The 23756-nt window shown below is 38.6% G+C and overlaps 2 protein-coding genes across 2 annotated transcripts; one reads left to right on the plus strand and one right to left on the minus strand.

The window, feature by feature from the left end:
• Positions 1-3786: 3786 nt before the first annotated feature.
• Positions 3787-11706, minus strand: LOC109996267 (5'(3')-deoxyribonucleotidase, mitochondrial). The gene is made up of 5 exons (XM_020650315.3): positions 11036-11706; positions 10477-10577; positions 9323-9383; positions 7195-7309; positions 3787-4378 (listed from the first exon to the last, which is right to left on the minus strand). Exons 1-5 carry the CDS (start codon positions 11306-11308, stop codon positions 4239-4241), a joined length of 690 nt encoding a protein of 229 aa, XP_020505971.2. The 5' UTR covers positions 11309-11706; the 3' UTR covers positions 3787-4238.
• A 1624-nt stretch (positions 11707-13330) lies between these two features.
• On the plus strand, positions 13331-23756 carry cops3 (COP9 signalosome subunit 3). Its single transcript, XM_020650329.3, has 12 exons — positions 13331-13503; positions 14267-14396; positions 14600-14712; positions 16247-16296; positions 16783-16875; positions 17160-17339; positions 17465-17605; positions 18725-18898; positions 21158-21244; positions 22060-22173; positions 22304-22384; positions 22945-23756. Exons 1-12 carry the CDS (start codon positions 13449-13451, stop codon positions 22996-22998), a joined length of 1272 nt encoding a protein of 423 aa, XP_020505985.1. The 5' UTR covers positions 13331-13448; the 3' UTR covers positions 22999-23756.

Raw genomic sequence — 23756 nt, forward strand, 5'->3', positions numbered from 1 at the left:
AGTTGTACAAGGTTTCAAGGCCTGCCACGGGTTTGTGCCGACTGTGGCGTAGGTGTTAAAAATGTGGGGGAGACGGATAAAACCAATGTCAGAGCCTCGAGACGCTTCCCCATTCTGCTCATCTCTATTTAAGTTAGTGTGAACAAGAATTGTTTCTTGTTTGTTTTTGTTTCTGCGGTAGGCGGAGATCAGCCGACAGTCGCCCAGCACGTCACAGCCCTCCCTCGCCCCCTCAAAGTTGTTCTTGAGAGTTGATTAAAAGGTCTTTAAACTCTCAGAGTAGGTGGTCACCATGGGGACAAGAGTAGGACTGGACGGCCGGGCGTTCGGGTTGTTGTACCTGTCGTTAAAGGTCCGGCTGACCTCCGCCCTGATGGTTCTGAGGAAGCGCCTCGAGTAACCCCTGGGCCTCAGCGCACTAAAGAGGGTGCTGGTGGCCTCCTCCACATGCTCCGGGAAGGTGCAGATTCTGTGGAAGCGTATCAGCTGGGATTTTATCAGGCCTCTGTACGTGTGCCTGGGGTGATAGCTCAGTTTATGGAGGAGTGCACGGCGGTCCCTGTCTTTGGAATATACTTTTGTGGCCAGTGTTTTGGACTGGAGGTACGGAAGAAGACACAGGTGTCCAAGAACTCGACTGCAGATGTTTGTGTGTTGTGTTTGAGTTTTATTTTAGGGTTGTGTGAGTTGAGAATGTCCAGAAATGTCAGAAAGTCCTGTTGTGTGCCCTCCCATAGGCCGAAGATGTCGTCCAGGTACCGGAAATACAGGAGGGGTTTGATGGGGAGTTTGGTGAAATCCGTTTCCTCACAGTGGGCCAGGTAGATATCGGCATCTCTCCGGCCCATCGCACAGCCGCACAGCTGGAGATAGTGCTGACTGTTGAACATGAAGTCGTTACGGGTGAGGGTGATCTGTAGTAGCTGTAAAATGTGGCTGTTGGGTCTGGGTGTTTATTGAGTATGTGTTGTGTTGTATGGCAGCTAGGCTGATTGGTGTTTCTATTTTAGTGTAAAGTGAATCTATATCTATGGAGAAGAGGAATGTGTGACCGGGTACCTGCAGGTGTTTTATTTTATTAACAAAATCGTAAGTGTCCTCGATGTAACTGGGGTGAAGTTTGACGAGTGGGTTGATAAAGTGGTCTATGTATTCTGTTATTGTGTAGGTTTCTGAATTGCAGTCACTGACGATGGGGCGGCCGACCGGAACAACAGAGGGGACCGTCCAGGTCTCAGGAGGCTTGTGGATCCTGGGGAGCAGAAAGAAGAGGCGTGGCCTGGGTTCACTGGGACCGTCCAAATATTGTTTTTGTTTGAAGTTGATGAAGTTTTGTCTGTAGAGTGTTTCTGTAATCTTTCTAACTAGTGTCTGTGTCTCTAATTGTAGTGAGTGTGTCAGTGTTTTATAATATGTGCTGTTATTTAACTGTCTGTGTGCTTCTAAGATGTAATTGTCTCTATCCTGAATAACTATTTGGCCCCCCTTATCTGCTGGCTTAATGACTATTTGTTTGTGATTACCCAATGTTCTGATGATGCGTTTATGTTCCTGACTAATGTGCGTTCTGTGTGGCAGGGGGCGCCAATGTGTGAGTGCAAGGTTGTTTTTATGGATGAGTTGAGAAATAGCAGGTGAAAGTGTGTCTGTGTTTGGTGACCAGTGGGACGGTCCAGTGAACGGCACAGGCTCCCGCCTCTGTTCCCCCTGGAAGTGATCCATTAACTTAAGCCTCCTGTGGAAGGTGTGTAGGTTCCCTCTGAGCTAAGGAGTGCTGATTAACTTTCAGACCCCAGTAAATACAACACCTTGACCGAATATCATGGAATTTTAACCAAATAACACAAAAAAATAAATTACACACCACAGCTTTGTTGTATTACATATGTATTACCATTAATACATTAATACAACAAACAGTCAAACCCTAATCCAGACAGTCTGGCAAGCATTTAAAGCTAATCAACCTTTGGTAGTTGGATCATTAGCTATTCATCATATAAAAACAACAAGCTGCTGAGGAAAGATGATTAGTTATCTAAGCTTAAAAATGTTGAGTTGAAACATATGGGAGATCCACAGAACATTCTTTTGACTAAGGAATTACTTTTGGCAAGGGCTCAGGCACAAGCTGATGCATAAAAAGTCTGCTTTTGCATTAAATTGAGAACAAAAAGGTAAGAAAATGTGAAAAAAATGCTTTCATAGCAACTGAAAGACTTGATCAGGAGGTTATTAATGTTAGCTTCAGAAGTTGTGTGCATCTCTGTCTAACGCTGAATATAAGATGGAAAAACAAGTTAGACAATGTCTTCAATAATCCACCTTTGTCTAAGTTAAAAGAGGAAGATGAAGAAAAACTTGAGGCCCCTATCTCAGAGTTACAATGCAGACAGGCATCGTATCATTGTTGCCAAAACCTGTGGAAGACCATTTGAATGCAAACAACTACAGGCAGTTAAATTTGCTTTATAATGACTACAAAATGTTGGCACAAAGATTAACAAAACAAACACAAAAATAATAACAAAACAAACACATTTTCACTGGGATGGGGAGAATTATTTTAAGTTTCTTGAATTTGTGTTTGAAGGTTTTTCTGTCTTTAATTTTCCAGTTTATTACAGGAAAAAACATGTTTAATTAGGTCAAATTACCTCTACAGATGTTGCCCAGAGACTGCCAGACAACAGAATATATTTAATGGGAGAGAAAATATCATGAATAGCATCGGTTTGAATTAGAAAATTGAGCTCCTCCCATTGAAACACATTGAATGAAACAGATGTAATAACTCACACAAAACCTTATTTTTATTAACAAAAAAGCCTGCAAGTTACAGTTTGATAATAAAACTTAATACTTTCAAGATCAGCCAACTCTCAGTATTACTGTTGATTGGACTGGAAATATTGATGCATGATGTCCAATTCATGATTTTTTTCAAAATCTCAAATCCATACTTGGACATTTTAAGATTATTGTACATTAGGTTTTACTTGATATAACAAAAAATATCACTTGCAGGACTCCTCTAGAATTACAGAATTTGCAAGATCCCTGAGCCACATGGCATTTATGATTTAGGCCAACTTGATTTACGGTGCACTCACACTAGGGCCTAGGTAATCCGTAGTGAAGCACATTTCACCCCTAAATTCCAGTTCGTTTGATTAGTGCGAGTACTCCAATCCTACACTTCTTGGCACGCTTGGAAGAGGCACGGTGCATCTGTATCTGTGTATCTGACTAAAATGATTCATAATAAGCCACAAAGTCAGTAAAGTGAATGTCATGTTCTCTGTGTTGCTCAGGCCAGGTTAGTCCTGGTGCAGTGTGAGTGCAGGCCAGCGGGGGAATGGGGAGGGGGGACAATTGTGATTAAGCACGGTACGGGACTACTTTGCCTAGTGTGAGTGCGCCCAAAGACGACATTTTTGGTACGCTTACAACTACTGGCCTGTGATTGGCAGTGTATATTATGACTTGCTAAAGTCCCTTGAGCTGGCTTATGTGAAACTATTCCATCAAAACCCATTGCATTTAGCAGAAAATGGCTTTTGTAAGTGGACATTATGCGTGAAAGGTTATAGTCTAAAGTCTTGTGATCTGTTTAACCATTAGGCTATATGATCTACATTGCCAAATGAGAGGGTGTACAGACCCACAAGTCGGTATGTTTGAGCTGTTATTTGTCTACTATCCATTTATTTCTATGGGAACAATTTTCCCAGTATTTGTGTGTGTGTGTGTGTGTGTGTGTGTATATAAAAGAGGAGGGAAATCTTTATTAGTTAAGAAAAAAAGTCATCAAATTTAATGTATTTTGTAAAGTAGAGCATACAGAACAGAAGATGGATTACAAATACAAATTTCCTAGAAGACATACTTTAGTCAGACACAGCCAAGAAGGTCAAATGTAACATCAATGCAACAAGTTTGAAATAATTTTATCCTGTTTTGCACATATTTGTTTCAATTAAATAGTTTAAAATCTGGATAACAACATAACTTCAGGCTTAGAGTGCCCCATTGTGGTGACCCAAATGACCTCTCCAAGCAGATAGCAGCAAGAGTGTTTTTTTCCCCGTCTTGTCTCCACAGTATTGGTACTTGGCTGTTGACTTCCCTCCAAACATTTTAATGTTCTTCTCTTTTGGGATGAATTCTGGTAAGACAAGAATATCTCCAGGTCTTGGAAATCACGTGTTGCTGATGTTGTTGGGCAAAATAGCTTTTCACTGCCTTTTGCTGGTAAGGATGGACCTCCAGTCATCATTCCAAGACAGCAATCGTCTCTGAGAGGAGCTGATGGAAAGATGCTTGTTGTGACAGGCAGTGAACAATATGTGTTCCCATGTTGGTTTGGGCTCCACACCTGATTAGGAGACATATGTACAACGTTACATAATTGACAAGCGTCTTTATTTCCTGTGTTTTAATAAGTGATCCACACTATTGATATTAAAAGAAAAATGAGTGATACAATGTTTTAATTAAGAATCTTCAAGATCTTCAACCAGTCCAGTTGCCTTTGGATCAAGCTCTGAAATGACCATGACCTGGATGACTGGGAACCTACACAGACAAGCTGCAATTGTGTTCAGGCATAGCACAGCGCCCCTTAGTGAACATTTATATAAAGGCATATTAATGGACATGTAGTTTCACTTTCAGTTGGTACCTTAATTAGGCAGTGCACCATGTGCTCCCACATGTTCCTGAGTTGTGACTGCCTGCTGACCTTTAACTTTCAGCGTGTTGACTGTGCGTGAAGCTAATGTAAGTCACTTGTTCATTTATTTCAGTTTTATTCTGTAAATAGAATATTTACTTGTACCAGATTACTTGGACATACATTTTGTTATGATTCATATACCATTGGTATTCATTTGTATATACTCTCTCGGAACCACACACGTAAAGAGGACTGGACTGTAACTATCTTTTATTATTAAACTGTTTCAAGTGAAGGACAATTCTTATGTTTTTACCAGACATGCTGTAGTGGGTGTCTGTCAGCATCTGGGCAAATGTTATCATATCTAAAGTTTACACTCCAAAACAGTGATCTTGAGTTAAAAACTGTTTACAAATACTAGAATACTATAGAAAGTTACAACCCGGTCTTACTCACTGCGACTGACAGGTAAACTAGGAATAACAAGCAATCTTTTGATAATGTATTGGGGATTGAACAACATGGTTACATCGATAGTAGTATGTACAGTAAGTATCTTTTGTGTTTTGTTTTCCAGAAAATCTGTATGGTGTTTGGGCCTGTTTCCATTGATGGCGCTTTTTGGTGCTGGAAGCGCCGACCACCTCGCTTTCAGAGCGCTTCTAACTAGCGCATGTTCAGCTTCCCACAGTAGTGGCCGATACGTTGGTTTTAACTGAACTGTGTGCTTGATAATTGTTTTTACTTAAGGAAATATCACCAAGAAAACATGAAGTGGGGCGCGCTGGTGGCGCAATGGTTAGTGCGCGCGCCCCATGTATTAAGGCTGTCGTCTGGAGTGGGAGGCCCGGGTTCGCCTCCACCCATGGCCTCTTTCCGCATGTCATTCCCCGCTCTCTCTCCCTGGTTTCCGACTCTATCCACTGTCTCAACATTAAAGGCACAAAAAGCCCAAAAATAAATCTTTAAAAAAAAAAAAAGAGAACATGAAGTAATGTCCATTGTTTAGACACATTTTGTCTTTAGGGAAGACGACGCCGAAGTCAAATGTAAACAGTGCAGAAAAACGGTTTGCAAGAAATGCAAGTTATTTATTTTCTACTGTTTTATAGAAGTTCATTTCTACTTTAAAACTAAAATGTGTTGTTTTCAGTTCAAAATATTCAATAAATAACCAGAAAATAGTTAATCAGATGTGCACTCTTTCATTAGAAACAATAATCCATTCCACAAGAAGTGATCCAACCATTATTATTGATTTCAAAGAGGGTTTTTATATCTGCTCTCATTTGTGATTTCAATAGTGACATATTAAGTATGTCTGATTTAAGCCTCCATAGTGTTTTTCCTTGTCCTCCAGACTGGCTGCGCGGGTATGATGTTGACTGGAAGTCCATGCAAAGCCATGTCTTCTGTTGCTTCAGCTGCACTCTGATACAGAGGGGTACCACTGTAGAAAACCCTTAGGTTGCACTCACAATAAGCCATTCGAACCCTGCATAAGCACACTTCACCCCCAAAGTCCAATTTTTTTGAGCGAGTGCTCCGCTCTGTGCTCAAGCATGGTACACTTCCTTGGAGGAGGTGTGCTTCTGCACGGTACAAGCACAAGCACCAGTACACAATGTGGGACAGCTTTCATTTTCGAGAAATCTGAGTGTTATAGCTGTATCTGACTAAAATGACTCAAAATAAGCCACAAGGTCCGTAAGGTAGCTGTCATTTTCTCTGTGTTGTTGTCCGATGTACGGATGCGGACTCGACCACGCATCCTTTTTATTTTTTTAAACTTTTTATTTTCGAGTTCGTCTGTCTTGTAAAATGAGCACATTTCATAATTACATAAAGCCATGCATGTATTCATCAAGTACAAGAGGCCCCGTTAGTCCTGGAGCAGTGTGCGTGCAGGCCAGTGGGGGTATGGGGAGGGGGGAAAATTGTGCTTAAGCACGGTTACGAGAGAACTTTGCCTAGTGCGAGTGCGCCCTTTGTTTCGCTGGAAAGTAATTCTGAGACTTCACCTTCATTTCCTTTAACAATTTCAAGCTTCAGCATATTCAGCACGTTGTTTGAGTATTGTAGATGGCTAATACTGGTTCACACAGCAGGCACCGTTTGCCTTCTGCTTCTTCGTGTTTGATTTGGATGTTTCCTCTGTGAGCCTCGGTCAAGCAACTTAGCTTCCATGTTAGCAGTTTTATCATTGTGGCCTGCAATGCTGATTCTGCTTCTTCAATCAGTTCCGAGAGCTACTTCAGATAGAGTTACCTTGTGTCCCCCATTCATCAATGTTTTCAGTCGAAGACGTGGTTTTCCTACTTCTTGTTGCAACTCTGTATCCAACGCACTTTTTGTATTATGTGAGATATTTTCAGGGTTATTTTGTAAACCTGTTGGAGAGCACCAATATGAAGCTGCCATCTTGAACGTGTCCCGGAAGTCCTCCCACTTTCAGATATTCTGATAAGAAAAAATACTGTTTGCACACATTCCAAAAAACGTGTATTTCTTACCGAGAATATCAGGCTTGTCGTCTATAAGGATGTCTCCAGTGATTAATGTCTTGTCTCTAGTCAGGATCACCCGCTCAAGAAAGTCATGGCCCAAATACTTCTCCACCCAGGCATACTGGAGACAAACAAACATACACACAAACAAAAATAAAATGGTGAGATGTCAATAGAGAGGTTACATAATAAAACCCCATTGCCTGAGTTGGGACGTGCTGAAATGAACACCTGATGAAACATCACATCGCTAACTGGCAACACATTGAGTCTCTCTAAGGGCACAGTCACACTGGCAGTCTGTACCGTGCCGTACTCAAGCACGATTGGCCCCCAGCTGCGTCATTCCGACGCTGGTCGGCACGCGGTCGCGGTCACGGTCACACTGCACCAGGACCAACCGTGACTAAGCACGATTACCTCTTGTTCACGTTGTAATACAGCACACGCACGCTTTGTGTTATTATGAAGCGTGCTCAGTTTACAAACAGGCGGACTCGAGAAAAAAAAAAAGGGACTCGCAGTCGATTCCGCATCTGCACATCAGAGAAAAACACAGAACATGACAGCTACTTTGTGGCTTATATTGAGTCATGTTAGTCAGATACAGCCATGAAACTCCGGATTTCTCCATGATGAAGGTTGTCAGTGTTGTTTATCCGCGTGCTCGTGCTCGTGCATGAGGTGGAGCGGTCACACTGGCCAAACAAACTGGACTTTAGGGTTGAAGCGTGCTTAGACACGGTACGGATTGCCAATGTGACCGCGCCCTACAGTAAAGGTGAAGAGGGGTTCACTGTGTGAAAGACTGCGCTGGTAAATAGTGAAACACTTCAAGATTGAATCTGGGTATTTCATCATCTAATGTACATACTATCATTAAAAGATTCAGCGAGCCTGAAGAAAAAAGTAAATGTAGATCGCCAGATCAACCATCTCTCTCCCTCCCTGCTATCAATATATATCCAGATCCAGATCATCTAATTGAATCTAAATCATATATCGATTTGGATCATCAAAACAAAATCCAAATCAGTGTCGTGAAAAAAGGTTGTATTGGTCTACCCCCATCCATATTTATTTGCATCATAGGAGCAGCAGACTTCTGTTTATGTCATCATTTTCAAAGGTGGCAGTTGAACCAAAGCTGTAAACGTTCAAGATCTTTAAAAGAAGTTCGTGGAAAATGTAAACTTCTTCAGGTAAGAGGCCCAGCCAAAATGTAAAAAGAGCATAGTCTGATTAATGACCCACTCCTTTCATACGCCCAAAGTTATCTCCAAATTGATTTCTGGAGCCCGCTCAGGGCTTGCGCCGTAAAGCAGTTGGTAACTGCTGTATGTGTTGCAAAAAGCTACGGAAAAATGTCATAATGCAATTAAGGTGCTTACATGCATCTACAATAATGCGATTAAAGATCAGCATACTCCACATGTCTTAATTCAATTATGGCTTACTCTCTCTTACTCTGGTTATTATTGTAATATTGCTGTCCATGTAAAAGTGGCTAATGGTACAGTCTAGATTATAGTACTGGGTATATTCTGATTTTTCCCCTCCCAGCCTCGTACACACTTGTCCAAAATTGACCCCCAAGCTCATTAACACATGCAATATGAACAGTATGCATCCACACGTGATTGAAAATATTCTAAAAGACTGGTTATTAATATGACAATTTAATATAAGCATCATAACAGCTAAAGACATTCGGCTAAGGAGTTTTATTGTTTGTTTCATTTCCCACAACATCCCAACTTTAAGAGTTAGAAATGTACTAATATGATTTGAATCACCCAACCCACCTACTGATCATTAAGGACATGCTTTTGTTTTTAACTGAAAAACTTTTCTACAAATAGGAAGCACATAAATATGATTCCCATATTATGGGGGCTGTGGCTCAATTAGTAGAGTCTTCGCCTCTCAACTGGAAGGTCGAGGGTTCGATCTCATCTTGCAAGAGTCCCTTACATATCTAATACGCTCACAGTGCGAGTACTCATAAAGAGCTGAACGTGGTATCTCAAAGTCAAGGATGTTTGGAATGGAGAACTCTTATTTACGTTTTACACTCTATTTGTCCCAACATTTAAGGAAGAAGGGGTGTAATGTTGAATGTTAGAGTGCTTACCTTCTCATACGGGCAGTTTTTGTAATGTTTGATTGGGCTTGTACAAATAAAGACATCTGTACTGTGGAGAGACAGAGACACAACAAAACCTTAGTTAAAAAAAACATACCAGCAGACACATTCTTTATAACTAGAATTAATGACCATCTACAGGAGGTGGGCTTTCTGGTGGGGCTGGGAAATATATCGAGTTTTTAAGCTGAATCGATATATTTTCAAACAAGATATAGGGTAAGACAATACCGTTAATATCGATATAGTTTATGTTAAAATAACGTTATAGAGCTGCCAGTTCACCTTTTTCTCATCTCACTGATGATGACTGTCTGTCCCTCTTAACCCTGCCCCTCCTCTTATTGTATTTAAGGACAATTTTATTTATTATTTTTAAATTCACAAACAGTTTATTTTCCATGTGTTTACACTGTTGGTGTCGGTGTGTGACTGGATTAGTGTTGTACTCACTCTCTGATGTACGTCGCTTTAGATAAAAGCGTCTGCTAAGTGAATTGTAAACATTGTAACGTTTACTGAACCCCAGGGATCAGTTTTAGAAGAGTCTCAAAAATCAAGGACAAGCTAGTAAGAAGTTACCTTCCTGCTCCTAAAGTAGACAGTTGGCTTCAGCGACCTAAAGGTCATTTTGGTTGTGGTAAATGTAAATACTGATACTAATTTTGTGCATATTGAATTCATGATCAACATCTGCTGTCCCATTACAGTGTTTATTTTGACATTGTGAGTTTCACTTGAATACACTTTATTGATTATGTTTTCCTGGTAAATGATAGTTCTTCTTTGTATTTTTACTTGGATTTGATGTGTTTTTTTTCCTTGTGATGCCTCTTAAGAGTATTTTAATGATTTGTAGCCCTGTGAATTAAAGGCATTTTATTTTTTCCAACCACCCTGAGTGCCTGGACCTGAAATATTTATACTTTTGTTTTTTGGTCTTAAGTTTTCCTCCACTTTTTTAAAACTTATAATAAAATCTACCTAATATAAATCTGACAAAACATGGTAATTAGTGAAACAACAGGTCACCACCCTCTATCAGTTACAATCAATATGTTAACATCACATGCTGTGACTGTATCAGCAGCAGCCAAATCAGCTTGCAAATTATATGAGGGAACTACATCATCAAGACTTACTTATCCATCTTGGCAATCTCCTTGACCGCCTCTACTCCTCCTGGTAGAGGGTCCAGCTCAATGAAGAAGTCCTTAGACTCCCAGATACTAGTGGCTTTTTCCTTAGGTTATAAAAAAACCCCCACAAAGCACATAAGTCTTATACACACACCTTATAGATGTCCACTGATATAATATGTGCTTTTATTCATGCGAAACTTTTTCAGGGTCAGCATGACACTTGTTGTCCAAAGGAATAGTAAAAGCTGCAATTTAACAGTGTACTGTTATTTCAAAGATAACAAAGCAGGAACTGCTCTGTTATCAAATTATTAATCAATATAAAAAAGTATGATTACACTTTTGTTTAAATCCTACACCTAAACTTTACAAGTTTCACACCTGTAAACACTCAATCTTACACATCTCCAATGGATACACTGAAGTTAATTCAAAAATTAAACAATTTTACATGCACTGATAAAACTTCTCATGGGCCTCTTGCACTCAGGAGGGTTAAAAGTTGAATTTCCGTATGGGTTGTTATTGAGTACACATGTAATCTCTGCACATCACTCACACACAGGTCGCTCCTCAGCCGCCCATACTGCGTCGACACCCAAAAACCCCTTCTGTCATCCAGGGTGATAAAGGGCTCTTCTGGGTATCTGCTCCGGTACTTTCTCAAGAACCCTCCCTCGAAGTCTGCTAGGACACCGTCCATGTCTACCAAAACACGCAGCGCCTTACCCGAGGCAGAAGAAGACATTTTAAGGCAAATCCTATGTAGCATGTAACGAAGCGAAGTTTCCCCTCTTCCGGACTGACGTGTTGCACTTGATAGCAGAAACATAATGACGAACCAAACCACGAGTAGAAATAGTTAATTAATTCGGCATAGGCTATACTTTAGTTTACCGTGTCATAAACCTTTTGCTTTATTGTAATTATTTATGTCCGCCAGCTGGAGGTAAGCTGAAGGACGGTAGCAAACTTTAGCTCAGGCTATCTGCACAGCAGCGGGCAGGTCAAACATGAAATGCCTCTAGCCACAGAAAACTGGAGCTGTTTGCACAGTTTGTCAGCATGTACTGCAGCCATCTCAAGAATATATTATTCTTAAAGCACTGCATCTGTTGTATGTGTTGGTGCAACCTTAACTAAAACGACCTAGAAGTTTACAAAACAAGCACTGCAGCGTCGAGGCGAGAAGATCTTTGCACAGAAGACGCACTGATGCTGCATTCAAGTGCTCCTCGGAAGGTCCCAGTTTCCGAGTTGTGAAGTTGGTCTTCCGACTTCACTGTGTTCACACGAAAATATAGACTGTTGTAACAACTACAAAAAAATCGTACCAAGAAGACGTGTGAATGTTATGAGCTATATTTTAGTAAAACGTTTATGTGCAATATGTGAATTTATTAAAAGGGTCTTAGCATTAGCGAAACACATTTTGCCCCCCATGTGATGACGAATGTGACTTAAAGTTGACAAGTCGGGCACCTAATTGTTTTCCCGAGTGTCCGAGTTGTTGTTCCGACTAGAGCGGGCGTTCATGTGCATTTTACAACTCGTTTTCCCGATGTGTCCGATAGCACTTGAATGCAACAGAACTGTACTGCCTGCTGCTCGCTGCAAAGATATTGCAGGTGAACGAGATGATTCACTCCTCCCATGTTTTTAATGAGACCAATGTTGACTTGCCACAGTTTAACAATATTTGTTTTGTTATTGTTATTGTTATTGTTATTGTTATTATTATTATTATTATTATTATTATTATTATTATTATAACAAGTAGGAGTGGTAGTGGCAGTAGTAATGGTGAAAGTAAATGGCTTTAATGGTTGGTATATTTAAGGCACATTGTATTATTTCTGTCCAAATGTAAATAACCAATTCTAAATGAATATGGAATTTGTATAACTTATTTAATATATTATAATTCTCTATTTTCAGAAGTTATTACATTGAATGAAAATGAATGTATTGAAATTGTGTCAAATAAGAAAATAAACTTCAGTTTCCCTTGCTTATCAATATTTATTGCAACTCATTTAATATTTATTTGCTTTCAGTCTTAAACTACGTACATTACACTATTTACTATACTCTACAATACAGTAGCTCTGTAACAGAAACAATGCTGGAAGCTACAAAAGTTTATAAAAGCGGAAAAACAAGGCTGCTATATGCTGCCATACCAAGTCAAGAAACATTTATATTTTACTCAAACACTGTTAGAGTTAGACTGAAAAAGAGGAAACATATTAACAGTGTAAAAAAAAAAGTGTGTCGAAAAGAGTGCTAAAAGAATATAATTTACAAGTTTAATCGAAAATGCATGATTTAAATTTAGTTGTAACTCTTTTCCAAAACAAGAAACGTAGGTGTCCAGTCTATTATCAGTGGTCTTTTAATTCAATTTAGAAATGAGCTCCTTACAGTCTATGGCTCCTACATCTACCAACATCTTTGTTCAATACCAAATTAAACACCGAATACGTTTCTGCGTAAAGAGGAAACTAGCAGCAGTTTGAAAATAGATAACTATTGAACTCATTATGCTTATTTTATGACAAAAAATAATTTATTGTATAATATATATATACATATATATGTATGTATGTATGTATGTGTGTATATATGTATACATGTATACACACACACATATATATGTATATATACATATTCATGTGTGTTCATATTGTATATACATATATATGTATGTATATAGTATATATTTATTTATGTACGGTATAGTATTTTTCAAAGTGAAGCTAAATGTCAGCAAATAGTGTGACTGGCTCTTTAAGAGTTCAGTGGTTGATTCGTAAATGTCGTTGCAGTCGTTCTTGTATTATAATCTCGCGATATCTTCACCTCAGTGGCGGCTGTGTGGCCCGTTGCCCCTTGTTTAATCCGGACAGAGTTGTCGATGACGTTTGAATGAAAAACAGTGCACATTTTCTCCACTTCGGACCCAGGAAATAATGGCTTCTGCATTGGAGCAGTTTGTGAACAATGTGCGGCAGCTCTCCGCTCAAGGTATGGTTTCTGAATGTGTTAGAATGAGAAGTATTAGCGTGTTAGCTATCACATGCTATCTACTGCCCTGCCGATCGCTCAGCAGCCAGAGCCCTCTTTTTGCTTTATCATGTAAACATGACGCAAAAATGACAGTCTCTGCCGATAGAGTTTCTAAAGTACCACAAGAATGTACATCAGTTTTCGGAGATTCCAGTGTTGACTGCGAACTTGTTAGCTCTTACATGATTACGTTAAAAACACACTTTTTGTTTTTGGAGTAGAAAAATAATTTCTGGGGATCGACTACCGGTAGTTCCGCCTCGTCCCCAAATGATTGGCTGGCGGACGGAACCCGTGCACGCTATTGGTTTAAGTCATCTGTCAATCCCATTTGCAATAGCTCTTCTGCAAGGCCTCGATATAACACTTGATCGGCTGATTTAAATTGATATACACATCCAGAGCTGGCTGTTAATGAACAATTTTGTACGCCTGTTTGTTTATGTACATTTGTGCACATTGGCCTCTTGTTTGTCATGGACAGGACCATTTTTTTTTTTTTTTTGACAAATTTAACCATTGGAAAAATATTTATTCATTTACTTATTGATATTGAGGGATTGTTATTATAAGAATTTTAATTTGTTTTTATGCATTTTCTTTTTACAATAGTACAGGCACGCCTGTGTATGTGTCTGTATCTTTCTATACAAGAACTTAATGGTATGCTAGAAGGTCTAAAAGAACTTTCTCTCTGTGCTCCTGGTCCTCAAACACCCAGGTCAGATGACTCAGCTGTGTGAGTTGATCAACAAGAGTGGGGAGCTGCTTGCCAAAAATCTGTCCCACCTGGATACGGTGCTAGGGGCATTGGACATCCAGGAGCACTCTCTGGGAGTGCTGGCTGTGCTGTAAGTAGACTTTTTCAAAATTGGTAGGTGTATTTCTTACACCTTTACATTTAACTTCAATGTATCCATTGAAGATGTGTAAGAAATACACCTACCAATTTTGCAATTTCCTTTTTGTCCCACATAGTCCCCAACTAGTTCTCCTTGTTTCTTTGCAAGGTGTTTTCTATATCACATTTATTTTTTTTTTTGGTTTTTTTCAGATTTGTGAAGTTCTCCATGCCAAACATCCCTGACTTTGAGACGCTTTTCTCCCAAGTTCAGCTCTTCATCAGCACTTGCAATGGGGAGCACATAAGATATGCAACAGACACTTGTAAGTCAAGATTCTGATAAGTCCTCTGCTTCTGAGTGTTTTTGAATCATGTCTGTCGTGGCTACTTGTTGTTCTGAAGATTTTTCAGTCACAAACAACAGATCTCTGCAGTGATCAGTATTAGGGTTGGGTGATGCTCACCCCAACAACCCCACAGAATGTGATGATTAGCAAAACATTAAAACCTGTTTCATTGAAAAGAGCAGAAAGACAACATATCAAACAGCAATGGAAAGCATGGTGTATAGCATAACAACTGCAATTGAATATTATTATTAGCCCTTTTCAGACTGCTCTTTATGCAAAAGTGCGAGCTCAGCCTTCATTGCGTGATTGTTGCTGGTATGGCTATATCAGTGTGACATTACTGGCCTAAAGCCTTCCGGTTGAAAGATAACCGACTCTACCACTGAGCCACAGCTGTCCCACAGATCATATTATGTTGGCACTGAAAAATATTAAGCAGTGGATTATGTTGGCCTGCAGCGTACTTTATCAGAATTGAGAAAATGGCAGAGATATCGGAAATGTTGTAAATAAGGAAAATACAACGCTATCCAGTCGTCCAATCAAAGGGTTGCACCTGCGTCATTTCAATACACTGAAGTTTAATTGGCCCGTCCACAACCTAAACATCACACAAAAGGCCTTTGAAACAGCCTTCAATTTACTGAAACAACAATTAAAATCTTTACAAGGGCCTCTCATTCCTATGCCTGCTGTGCAGTGTATAATGCCCTTCATATGTCAGCTGTTTGGGGTCAGAAAATACCATGGACATGACACACTGAACCCAAAATTCACTTTGAGGAAGATATCAAAGTCAGTTAGTGCTTGCTTGTGCTTTTCCAGAAGGCTCAAAGGGAGTTTCCTGGTCATGATGTAGCTCACACTGTGTTCTGTGGAGGAATGCAGCTTTTCATTTGTGTAATTTTAATGTGTACTCATCATCGCTGACCAGAACATCTGATCTGATACTGTGTGCATGCTCAATAATTGAAGGCTGTGGTGCAGTTTAAAACATAGCTCCAAAAGAAATGGCTGTTGAAGTCCAGGTCAAGTGATGAAAATATCCACAAAAACAGCCTTCTGTTAGGGTATGTATGGATTTCAAAACACTGTTAATCAGGAAGTTACCTGCAATCTGGGAGATTTTAAGAACCAAAAAAAAATCACAGTCCAGAAAATTCTCTTTGAGCTCAGCTTTACTTTAAATCATTATCAAAATACATTGATAAAATGACAGCTAACAAAACAGAATAAAATCTCAATTAACAAAGGGATTGTGAGGACTTAATAATAGCTCTAAAAAGTTCTTGGTAAAACCCACATTGCTACTAGTAGGGGCGTAATTACAGACTATTAACCAAATAAAAACATTACAAATATCACACTTCAAAACATGCATTTACTTAAGAAAATATAATTTTTTTTTGTAGTTTTTCCCCCTAGAATTAGTTTGGATGTGTTCTGCACATCCATCTGAACAAGATAATCATCTAACATTTCATTTCCTTTCTGTTTCTTCTTGCAGTTGCTGGTCTCTGTCACCAGTTGACAAACGCCCTTGTAGAACGTAAACAGGTAAGACTGCTGATGCTGAGGGTTGTTGGTTTGAAAGGAAATTTTACCCCAAATTAATATTTTTCTTGATTAATTAATGAATTTGATGAATAAGTGTAGAGATTTCTTTGTAGTACCCAGTTAGTGTAAAATAAATTTAAATATAATGATAGATAATTTAATTTATAAATAGGTAATATTACCCCATCATGACCCATGATGAGCAAAGAGAGAGTCTATATTTGATGTAGCTTTTAAATGGGATGTTTACACATGCTCTGGCAGCCTTGGAAAACTAGTACATTTAATTCAGATTTTTAATTTTGATGAAAAGTGAGTTGCCCAATAAGCACACCATTGAGATTCAACATCAAAGATTAGCATGCTATCCTTGTCCTCCTTGATTTAAAGATTTTGATGTTGTTTAAACTGCTCTACAGGCTGATGTGTTTGATTATCTCTGAAGCTGCCACTGAGTACAACTTTTGTTTTTTCCTTCTCCGACAGCCATTGAGGGGTGTTGTTGTCCTAAAACAGGCAATAGACAAAATGCAGATGAACACAAACCAACTTACCTCAGTTCATGCAGACCTGTGTCAGGTAAGTAACCCCCCCCCCCCCATATAGAATCCCCATGCTGAATGCCGTCATGATTGAGTTTGAATTTTATTTTTCTTCCAGAGATTGTAATGCTTTTAGCTTCTCCATTTGTTATCAATGCCAAAGTTACCCCTAAATGTTTTTGATTCCCTCTTAAAACAATAGTTTACTCTGTTTGTGATGCGTCTTTAGTAATTCAAACACAGGCTTTCTCTAAGCAATATCTTTTCCAAGACTGTCCAGTGTAACTCTCTGAGTCATGTATACCTTTTTTTTTCTTCTAGCTGTGCTTGTTAGCGAAGTGCTTTAAGCCCGCCCTGCCCTTCTTGGAGTTGGACATGATGGACATTTGCAAAGAGAATGGAGCTTACGACGCAAAGCACTTTTTATGCTACTACTACTATGGTGGACTGATCTACACCGGACTCAAAAACTTTGAAAGAGCACTGTATTTTTATGAACAGGTACTTCAACACATCTTAAAGGGTTACAAACTTTCCTTAAGAATCAGTTGCTAATATGACCAATAACCTTTTCAGTGTTTGTCACTTTTACTTCTCTTGCCCTGATTTCTTTTTTCTTTCGTCAGGCCATAACCACTCCAGCTATGGCTGTGAGCCACATCATGTTGGAAGCCTACAAGAAATACATCTTGGTGTCACTCATTCTCCATGGCAAAGTGCAGCCACTGCCTAAATACACCTCACAAATAGTAGGAAGGTTCATCAAGGTACGAAACATTTCTATGGAATTATTGCATTTTTGTTGTTGTAACTGTTTAAAATGTTTTTTAAATGTTCGGTCATTACGGAGAAGTTCGTGGTGCTGTTGTTTAATGTGATATAGTAACAGGTCATTAATTGAGTTTAGGTTTCAATAGAGCCACAAACTGCAGGATCCAAAATGATAAGCTCTCTTTAACAGTTTGAACAAAAATGTATATTAACTTCTTCAAAGCAGGTTGTATTGTACTGTTGTGCTTTGTCAGCATTGTTTTAAGGTAAGTGTGCTTAATAATATTCATCCTGACAGTGTTGACACTCCAGCAGGCAGTTGTGAATATTTGGTTCAGTCAGTCAAGTTTTATTGGTTTCATGCAATCATATGAGGTACAATCATGGTGAAATGTAATATCAGGCCAGATTTATTTTTCTGTTGTAGCTGGGTATGACATTTTTTAGACTGTAAACTTTGCAGAAATAAGATTTAACGAAAACCGGCTGTACATTTATTTATTTATTTTTTATTATTATTATTTTTTTTTACAACCTTTGGCAAAATTGTGTGTTTTACTTTCAAGATAGATAATGTACAGGACATTGGATAGCCTGGTGGTTATAATATAGTCCTCTAAGGCCCATGTCCACCTAGCGCTAGCATCTTTTTTCAGTTAAAAAAAAAACGTTTTTCTGTAAAATGCTCCATGCACCTCACCATCTTAACTGTTAGTATTTCAGTCTAATCTAACTTGGTATGTGAATTTTTAACAATGCATATTTGATATTAAAAAAGTATCAATACTTGGCGACTATTAGACGATATAATATCGCGATACCATGCTGTATACATTTTTTCCCCCACCTCTAACAGACACTGATCATAAGTTCTGTTGTTAGCAAGATATTTTTCAATATGATTATAGAGCGTTTCCACAGGAGTGGCAATTTTCATTTTGCTATAGCAAAATTCTGTAAATAAACTATGATCAATAGACTTCAGTAACTCAATGTTCATGTTGCACACATTTCTTAAACCAGTATATACAGTTTTGCTGTTGGTCGTTGGTCGTTCCATTAATTTTTATTTTTTCCCCCGCTGTTCTGTCTCTTTTTCTGTTTTTATTGTTTAGCCCCTGAGCAACGCATACCATGAGTTATCTCAGGTTTACACCACCAACAACCCAGCTGAACTGCGCAACCTGGTCAATAAACACAGCGAAACCTTCACAAGAGACAACAACACAGGCCTAGTCAAACAATGCCTCTCTTCCCTCTACAAGAAGAACATCCAGAGGTTAACAAAGGTGGGTGTGTCTGCCTGTCTGTTCGTTGTTTTCTTGTATGTTTCTAGGTTCCAAATTAGAAGCAGGTACCAAATTGAATTGGTTGACAGATAAGATGAAATGTTTGTGAATAATTTTTCATTTTCATCTGCTTCTCATTTGCTACAAAAACTTCACTACTGCTGCACTACAGATCAGCACAGAGTGGACAACCTATTACAAATTACCTGACTATCAGTTTGAATGAGTGTGATTCAATTTTCATGACCTAGCGTTACTCTCAGTTAACCTACTCAGCTGTTGCTTTGTTACACAACTAGTATGTGAATAATGTTAGCAAAAAGGGTGCCTTTGTCTAGAAACAAGCATTTTTACTTAGAAAATGCCTTGCTAGAAACAAGCGCTAGATTGGACCTCTCATTTGTCACAATAATCTAGCATTAGTACACACTAGCGTATTCAAGAAACCTGAAAAATCGTTATCGGAAATAATTACTTTATGCAAGATCTCAGTTTATATTAAAAAACATTAGTTCTTTTAGGCTGTTGGTGTGCTAACCTTGTAAAAATGCAAAATACCACATATGATTTGACACATGAGTTTGTTTACCTTGGTAGATAGAGGGAAAGTACTTAGATCATCTACTCACAGGAAGTGAAAGTTTTAATACCAAACTATACAGATGAAGCCACCAAAAACTTCCCTTCCATGCCAGCCCTCAGGTTTGTTTTCTGCAGACAGTCTGAGGGAGCTGATGTGAGAATACAGCAGGATATTATCAGGAGAATTCACCTCAGCGAGTGGGAGTGGGAGTGGGTGGTGACGTTTATTTCCTGTGATCGTTGCATGACCATAGACTGTCTGTACTGTACCTTCAATACACAATGAATGGGGCTGCATTTATTACTGCATCAGGTTGCAGTGCAAGTGGCTGCTGCACCCGCAGTAATGACGGTGCGTTTCACCATTTTATACTGATATATTGGTCTAACCGGTGTATAAGACGCAGCCAACTTTTAAGACGAAAAAATAGATATTAAAGTCTTATACACTGGATTAAACGGCTGCATTACATTTTCCGTTCATCAGTATATTCTTCTCCCACACGCGCCACAGCCATTAAGTCACTTTATTAACTTTCACTCATCGGAGTCGATAACATGCTCTGGGATAATCTGCTGTTTGATATAGTTTCTTTTTTTATTAATGTTTTATTACTATGTGATGTTTTAATTGTGACCTGTAGAGGTACTGCAGATGTAAACTAGCTCTAAGATAACTCTGGTACAATGCATCAAATGGCAACATTTATGTTGAATATTGTACATGGTCCCTTTACAAATAAAAAGATATATATTTTCAACAAATAAAAACACTGCAGATTTCTGGTACAGGGGCAGGAGGATTTGCAAATGACACAATGTGAAATATTATAAAACACCAACAAAAATGCAGTCATGTCAAGCATAACACTGGCATGATGTTCATTTGAAGGATAGGTGTAAAGCTCCTGTGAGGAGTGTTAAGCTTGTTATAAAATGGACTGATAACAACACTGATGACCCTATAAGAGCTACAAAAGAATACTGCCCGTATAACTATCTGTATTGCCTGTAAGCGTTGCCATTGGCTTGGTGTCAGACTAGGCAATTACAGCACAATCCCAAATCAGCCTCTAATCTAACATTCTCCAGGTATTTACTGTGACTGAAACATTTGACTGTATATATATTTGACAGCAGGATGAGACTTTTGGTCAGTAAAAATAACGGAATATGTACGAGACAATATGAATAAAGATATAAAGGGAACTGCTTTGTCCACCCGTTTTTTTAAGTAAGTCACATAATGAAAGTTCCTCACAGTGGCTTTAAACATTGTTTTCCGGGGATGTTTAACCAATATCAGAAATACTGGCTAAATTGGGACTTGAGACTGACCAGTGGTTCAGAGCAAGTTTAAAGAACACTGAAAAATGAACCGGTTTACTTAGGTTGTGTTTATTTTAGTATATCTGACTTTTTAAAATAATGATCATGAACCTATGCAAACCGTGCTGCATTATCAAAATGACAGATGACAACAAAATGACAATACATGAATGTCAACTTCCAAGAACCATATGTAGTTGAGCTTTGTGCATCTTAATTGACCAATTTGAAATATCCAACTGGGTTGATCGAATGAAAAGTAACAATTGATGAGGTTTCAGTCATTGAACCTGGTATTCTTTTTGTGTAAATGCTCTAAGTGCAAGTTTCTCTTTCTGTCTGCTGCAGACCTTCCTGACGCTGTCTTTGCAAGACATGGCCAGTCGAGTGCAGCTTTCAGGACCCCAGGAAGCCGAAAAATATGTGTTACATATGGTGAGTTGATTAAATAATGAATAACCTAGATCAATGCACCATCCACCCATTTAGTGGCAATCAAATGAAATGTTTTATTACTGCACATGAGGGCATATAAAATGATTTGAATGTTATTTTCTTCAACATTATTTTCTCTTCTCTTAAAAGCACTAAAGACAAATGATAAGTTCAACAATACTTTGTTTAGTGTTAGATAGATTGTTCTTAGGTAAAAAAAATAAAATTTTTGGTGTCTCGCCAGCATCTCATTTTTGTCCTGGAAAAATAGTCATTGATGAAGTAAGACGTGAAGTTAAAAAAAACAACGCGGAAGTAGCGGACTAAGCAACAGAGTCCGCTACACAACACAAAACATAATGTAGCCGTTTAATTACCTGCACGGAGATCGTAGCGGTCGCGTGCACACTCGGCAGTCACTGTATATAAACGTCACCCGCCCTCCTATTGGCTCGAACTGAATTCTCCGGAGAATATCCAGCTGCGTTCTCACATCAGCCCACTCGGACTTGCTGCGGAAAAATTACTCGGGGTCTGGCCGAAGAAACTCCGGGTGAATCCGAGCAAAATATTTGGCTGTTTGCGTTCACACATACAACTCCTCCTGGAAATATCCTGAGTCTTTCAGGAGATTTCTGCCCCTCATGTTAAGAAAGATATGAACGATTGACACTTTTCATAGCAGTCTCTGCCATCAGTGTGTGAATGTGTTTTGAATAGGCAAGTGTGATCTGCGATGTCAGAAGACTGACCACTCAAAAGCGCCATTCAAGGTCAAGTTTAGTCACCATTTATTATATTTTGCTTCTTTGCAGATTGAAGATGGTGAGATCTACGCTAGTATTAACCAAAAGGATGGTATGGTCTGCTTCCACGACAACCCAGAAAAATACAACAACCCAGCTATGCTCCACAAAATAGACCAAGAGGTAAATATGTGCTCCTGTTATTTTCAATGTTGTCTTGCTTTACATGATATCTGTATCATATACATCTTAATGTTATGTATACTGTCTAGAAGTATGTTTGATTTCTATTTCTGATCTGCTTTTTGTCCAGATGTTGAAATGTATAGAGCTGGATGAGAAACTAAAGTCTATGGATCAAGAAATCACAGTAAACCCCCAGTTTGTGCAAAAGGTGAGGTTATTTAAATTACACCAAACATGTCAGTTGTATTCACATTTACTACTTAATCGAACCGATTTTTTTGCTTTTGCATGTGCTGGTTTCCACCTTTTTCTCTTAGTTCTAGATGAACTGTATTGTACACCAATTACATTTTAAAATTGCTGAAATATATGATTTAAGGAATGTGAACTTGGTAAACGGCCAACACACGATGCCCTGAATGATATTGAAGTGTTATGAAAGCTCTGATACTGTGACAAAAAAAGGCAATGGTTATTCGTTTTAGGATATTTGTTTTGAAATGAAAGTTTACTGAGTTTCCTAGTAAAACCTTCAAATTCAACATGGACCATTTTAAAGTATGATTTGTTGTGTTTTCTCACAATAAAAATCCAGCAAACCAGTTCTAGTATAAATACCTGGAAAAAAATGACTACTTAGTTCAAAAGGATTCCAAAAAGTTAGACCTTGTGTTATGGAAGTGCAGCAGGAAGCTTTTTTCAACCAGGTGCTTGGATGACTGTAACATATATATATATCTCTATACTTTTTCCTTTTTTTTTTTTCAGAGTTTGGGATCTCAGGAGGACGATGTCGGAAGCAAAACATCAAGTTATTCATGAGGGGCCTAAAAAGGGAAAGAATGTTTTAGCCAACATGTTCTTCCCAGGATGAGTAGGATTTTTTAAAGAGGAAAATACACATTCTATTGCATAAGGACATTGGTCAAAGGAAAATCTAATTGTATGGAATGATTATACTTTTGGTTATTCTTTCTTCAGTGTCTAAAGAATATCAAAAGATCCTGACAGAAAAGGAAAACATAATAGCAGTTTTGTGAATGTTTTATTTATCAATGTTCAGGTCAGAGCACCACTCCCACATTTACAGAAACCACAAAAAAATAAAAACTGGACTATTTTGTTCCAATCATTTGTGTGAATAAGCTCGGCGTTTATTCTTTTTTCCTGCTGCATGATGGCCGTAAAATATGGGCATTACACGAAAAAAAAAAAAAAGATGGCTGGTGAGGAATAAACCTGATATATTCTACATCTGTCAAGACTGCAATGATCGTTTCCCTCTCTAGCTCTTCTTTAGGTTAAAATGTAGATACCATCAATAGAGATTCTGTACTATGTATATGGGGTGCCCTTGATTGATTTCGGCACATTGGAGCGGTTGCTAACAGCTGGTGCACTGTTTTCTTTTTGTTGTTTCCTTTTCTTTAGACTTTTAGAAAAGATCCACTAGTGATCGATGGAGCATTGTATTAAAACATTTTGACGGTAACAGATGGAACCAAACTGTCATTCATTTGGAAAATTGAGGTTTGCAATTGTGGATCTACTTGTTAATAATAAATTGTTTACCAATATGA

The sequence above is a fragment of the Labrus bergylta genome, chromosome 21, assembly GCF_963930695.1.
Source record: "Labrus bergylta chromosome 21, fLabBer1.1, whole genome shotgun sequence".
In the NCBI taxonomy this organism is placed as follows: Eukaryota; Metazoa; Chordata; class Actinopteri; order Labriformes; family Labridae; genus Labrus; species Labrus bergylta.

Excerpts from the sequence above, each read along its gene's own strand:
- LOC109996267 (XM_020650315.3), bottom strand. The coding sequence starts at position 11,308 with ATGTTTCTGCTATCAAGTGCAACACGTCAGTCCGGAAGAGGGGAAACT. Across the intron at positions 10,578-11,035 it reads GGCTGAGGAGCGACCTGTGT|GAAAAAGCCACTAGTATCTG; the intron begins GTGAGTGATGTG and ends TTATAACCTAAG. Across the intron at positions 7,310-9,322 it reads AAAACTGCCCGTATGAGAAG|TATGCCTGGGTGGAGAAGTA; the intron begins GTAAGCACTCTA and ends GTTTGTCTCCAG.
- cops3 (XM_020650329.3), top strand. The coding sequence starts at position 13,449 with ATGGCTTCTGCATTGGAGCAGTTTGTGAACAATGTGCGGCAGCTCTCC. Across the intron at positions 14,397-14,599 it reads CTGGGAGTGCTGGCTGTGCT|ATTTGTGAAGTTCTCCATGC; the intron begins GTAAGTAGACTT and ends GGTTTTTTTCAG. Across the intron at positions 17,340-17,464 it reads CACTGTATTTTTATGAACAG|GCCATAACCACTCCAGCTAT; the intron begins GTACTTCAACAC and ends TTCTTTCGTCAG.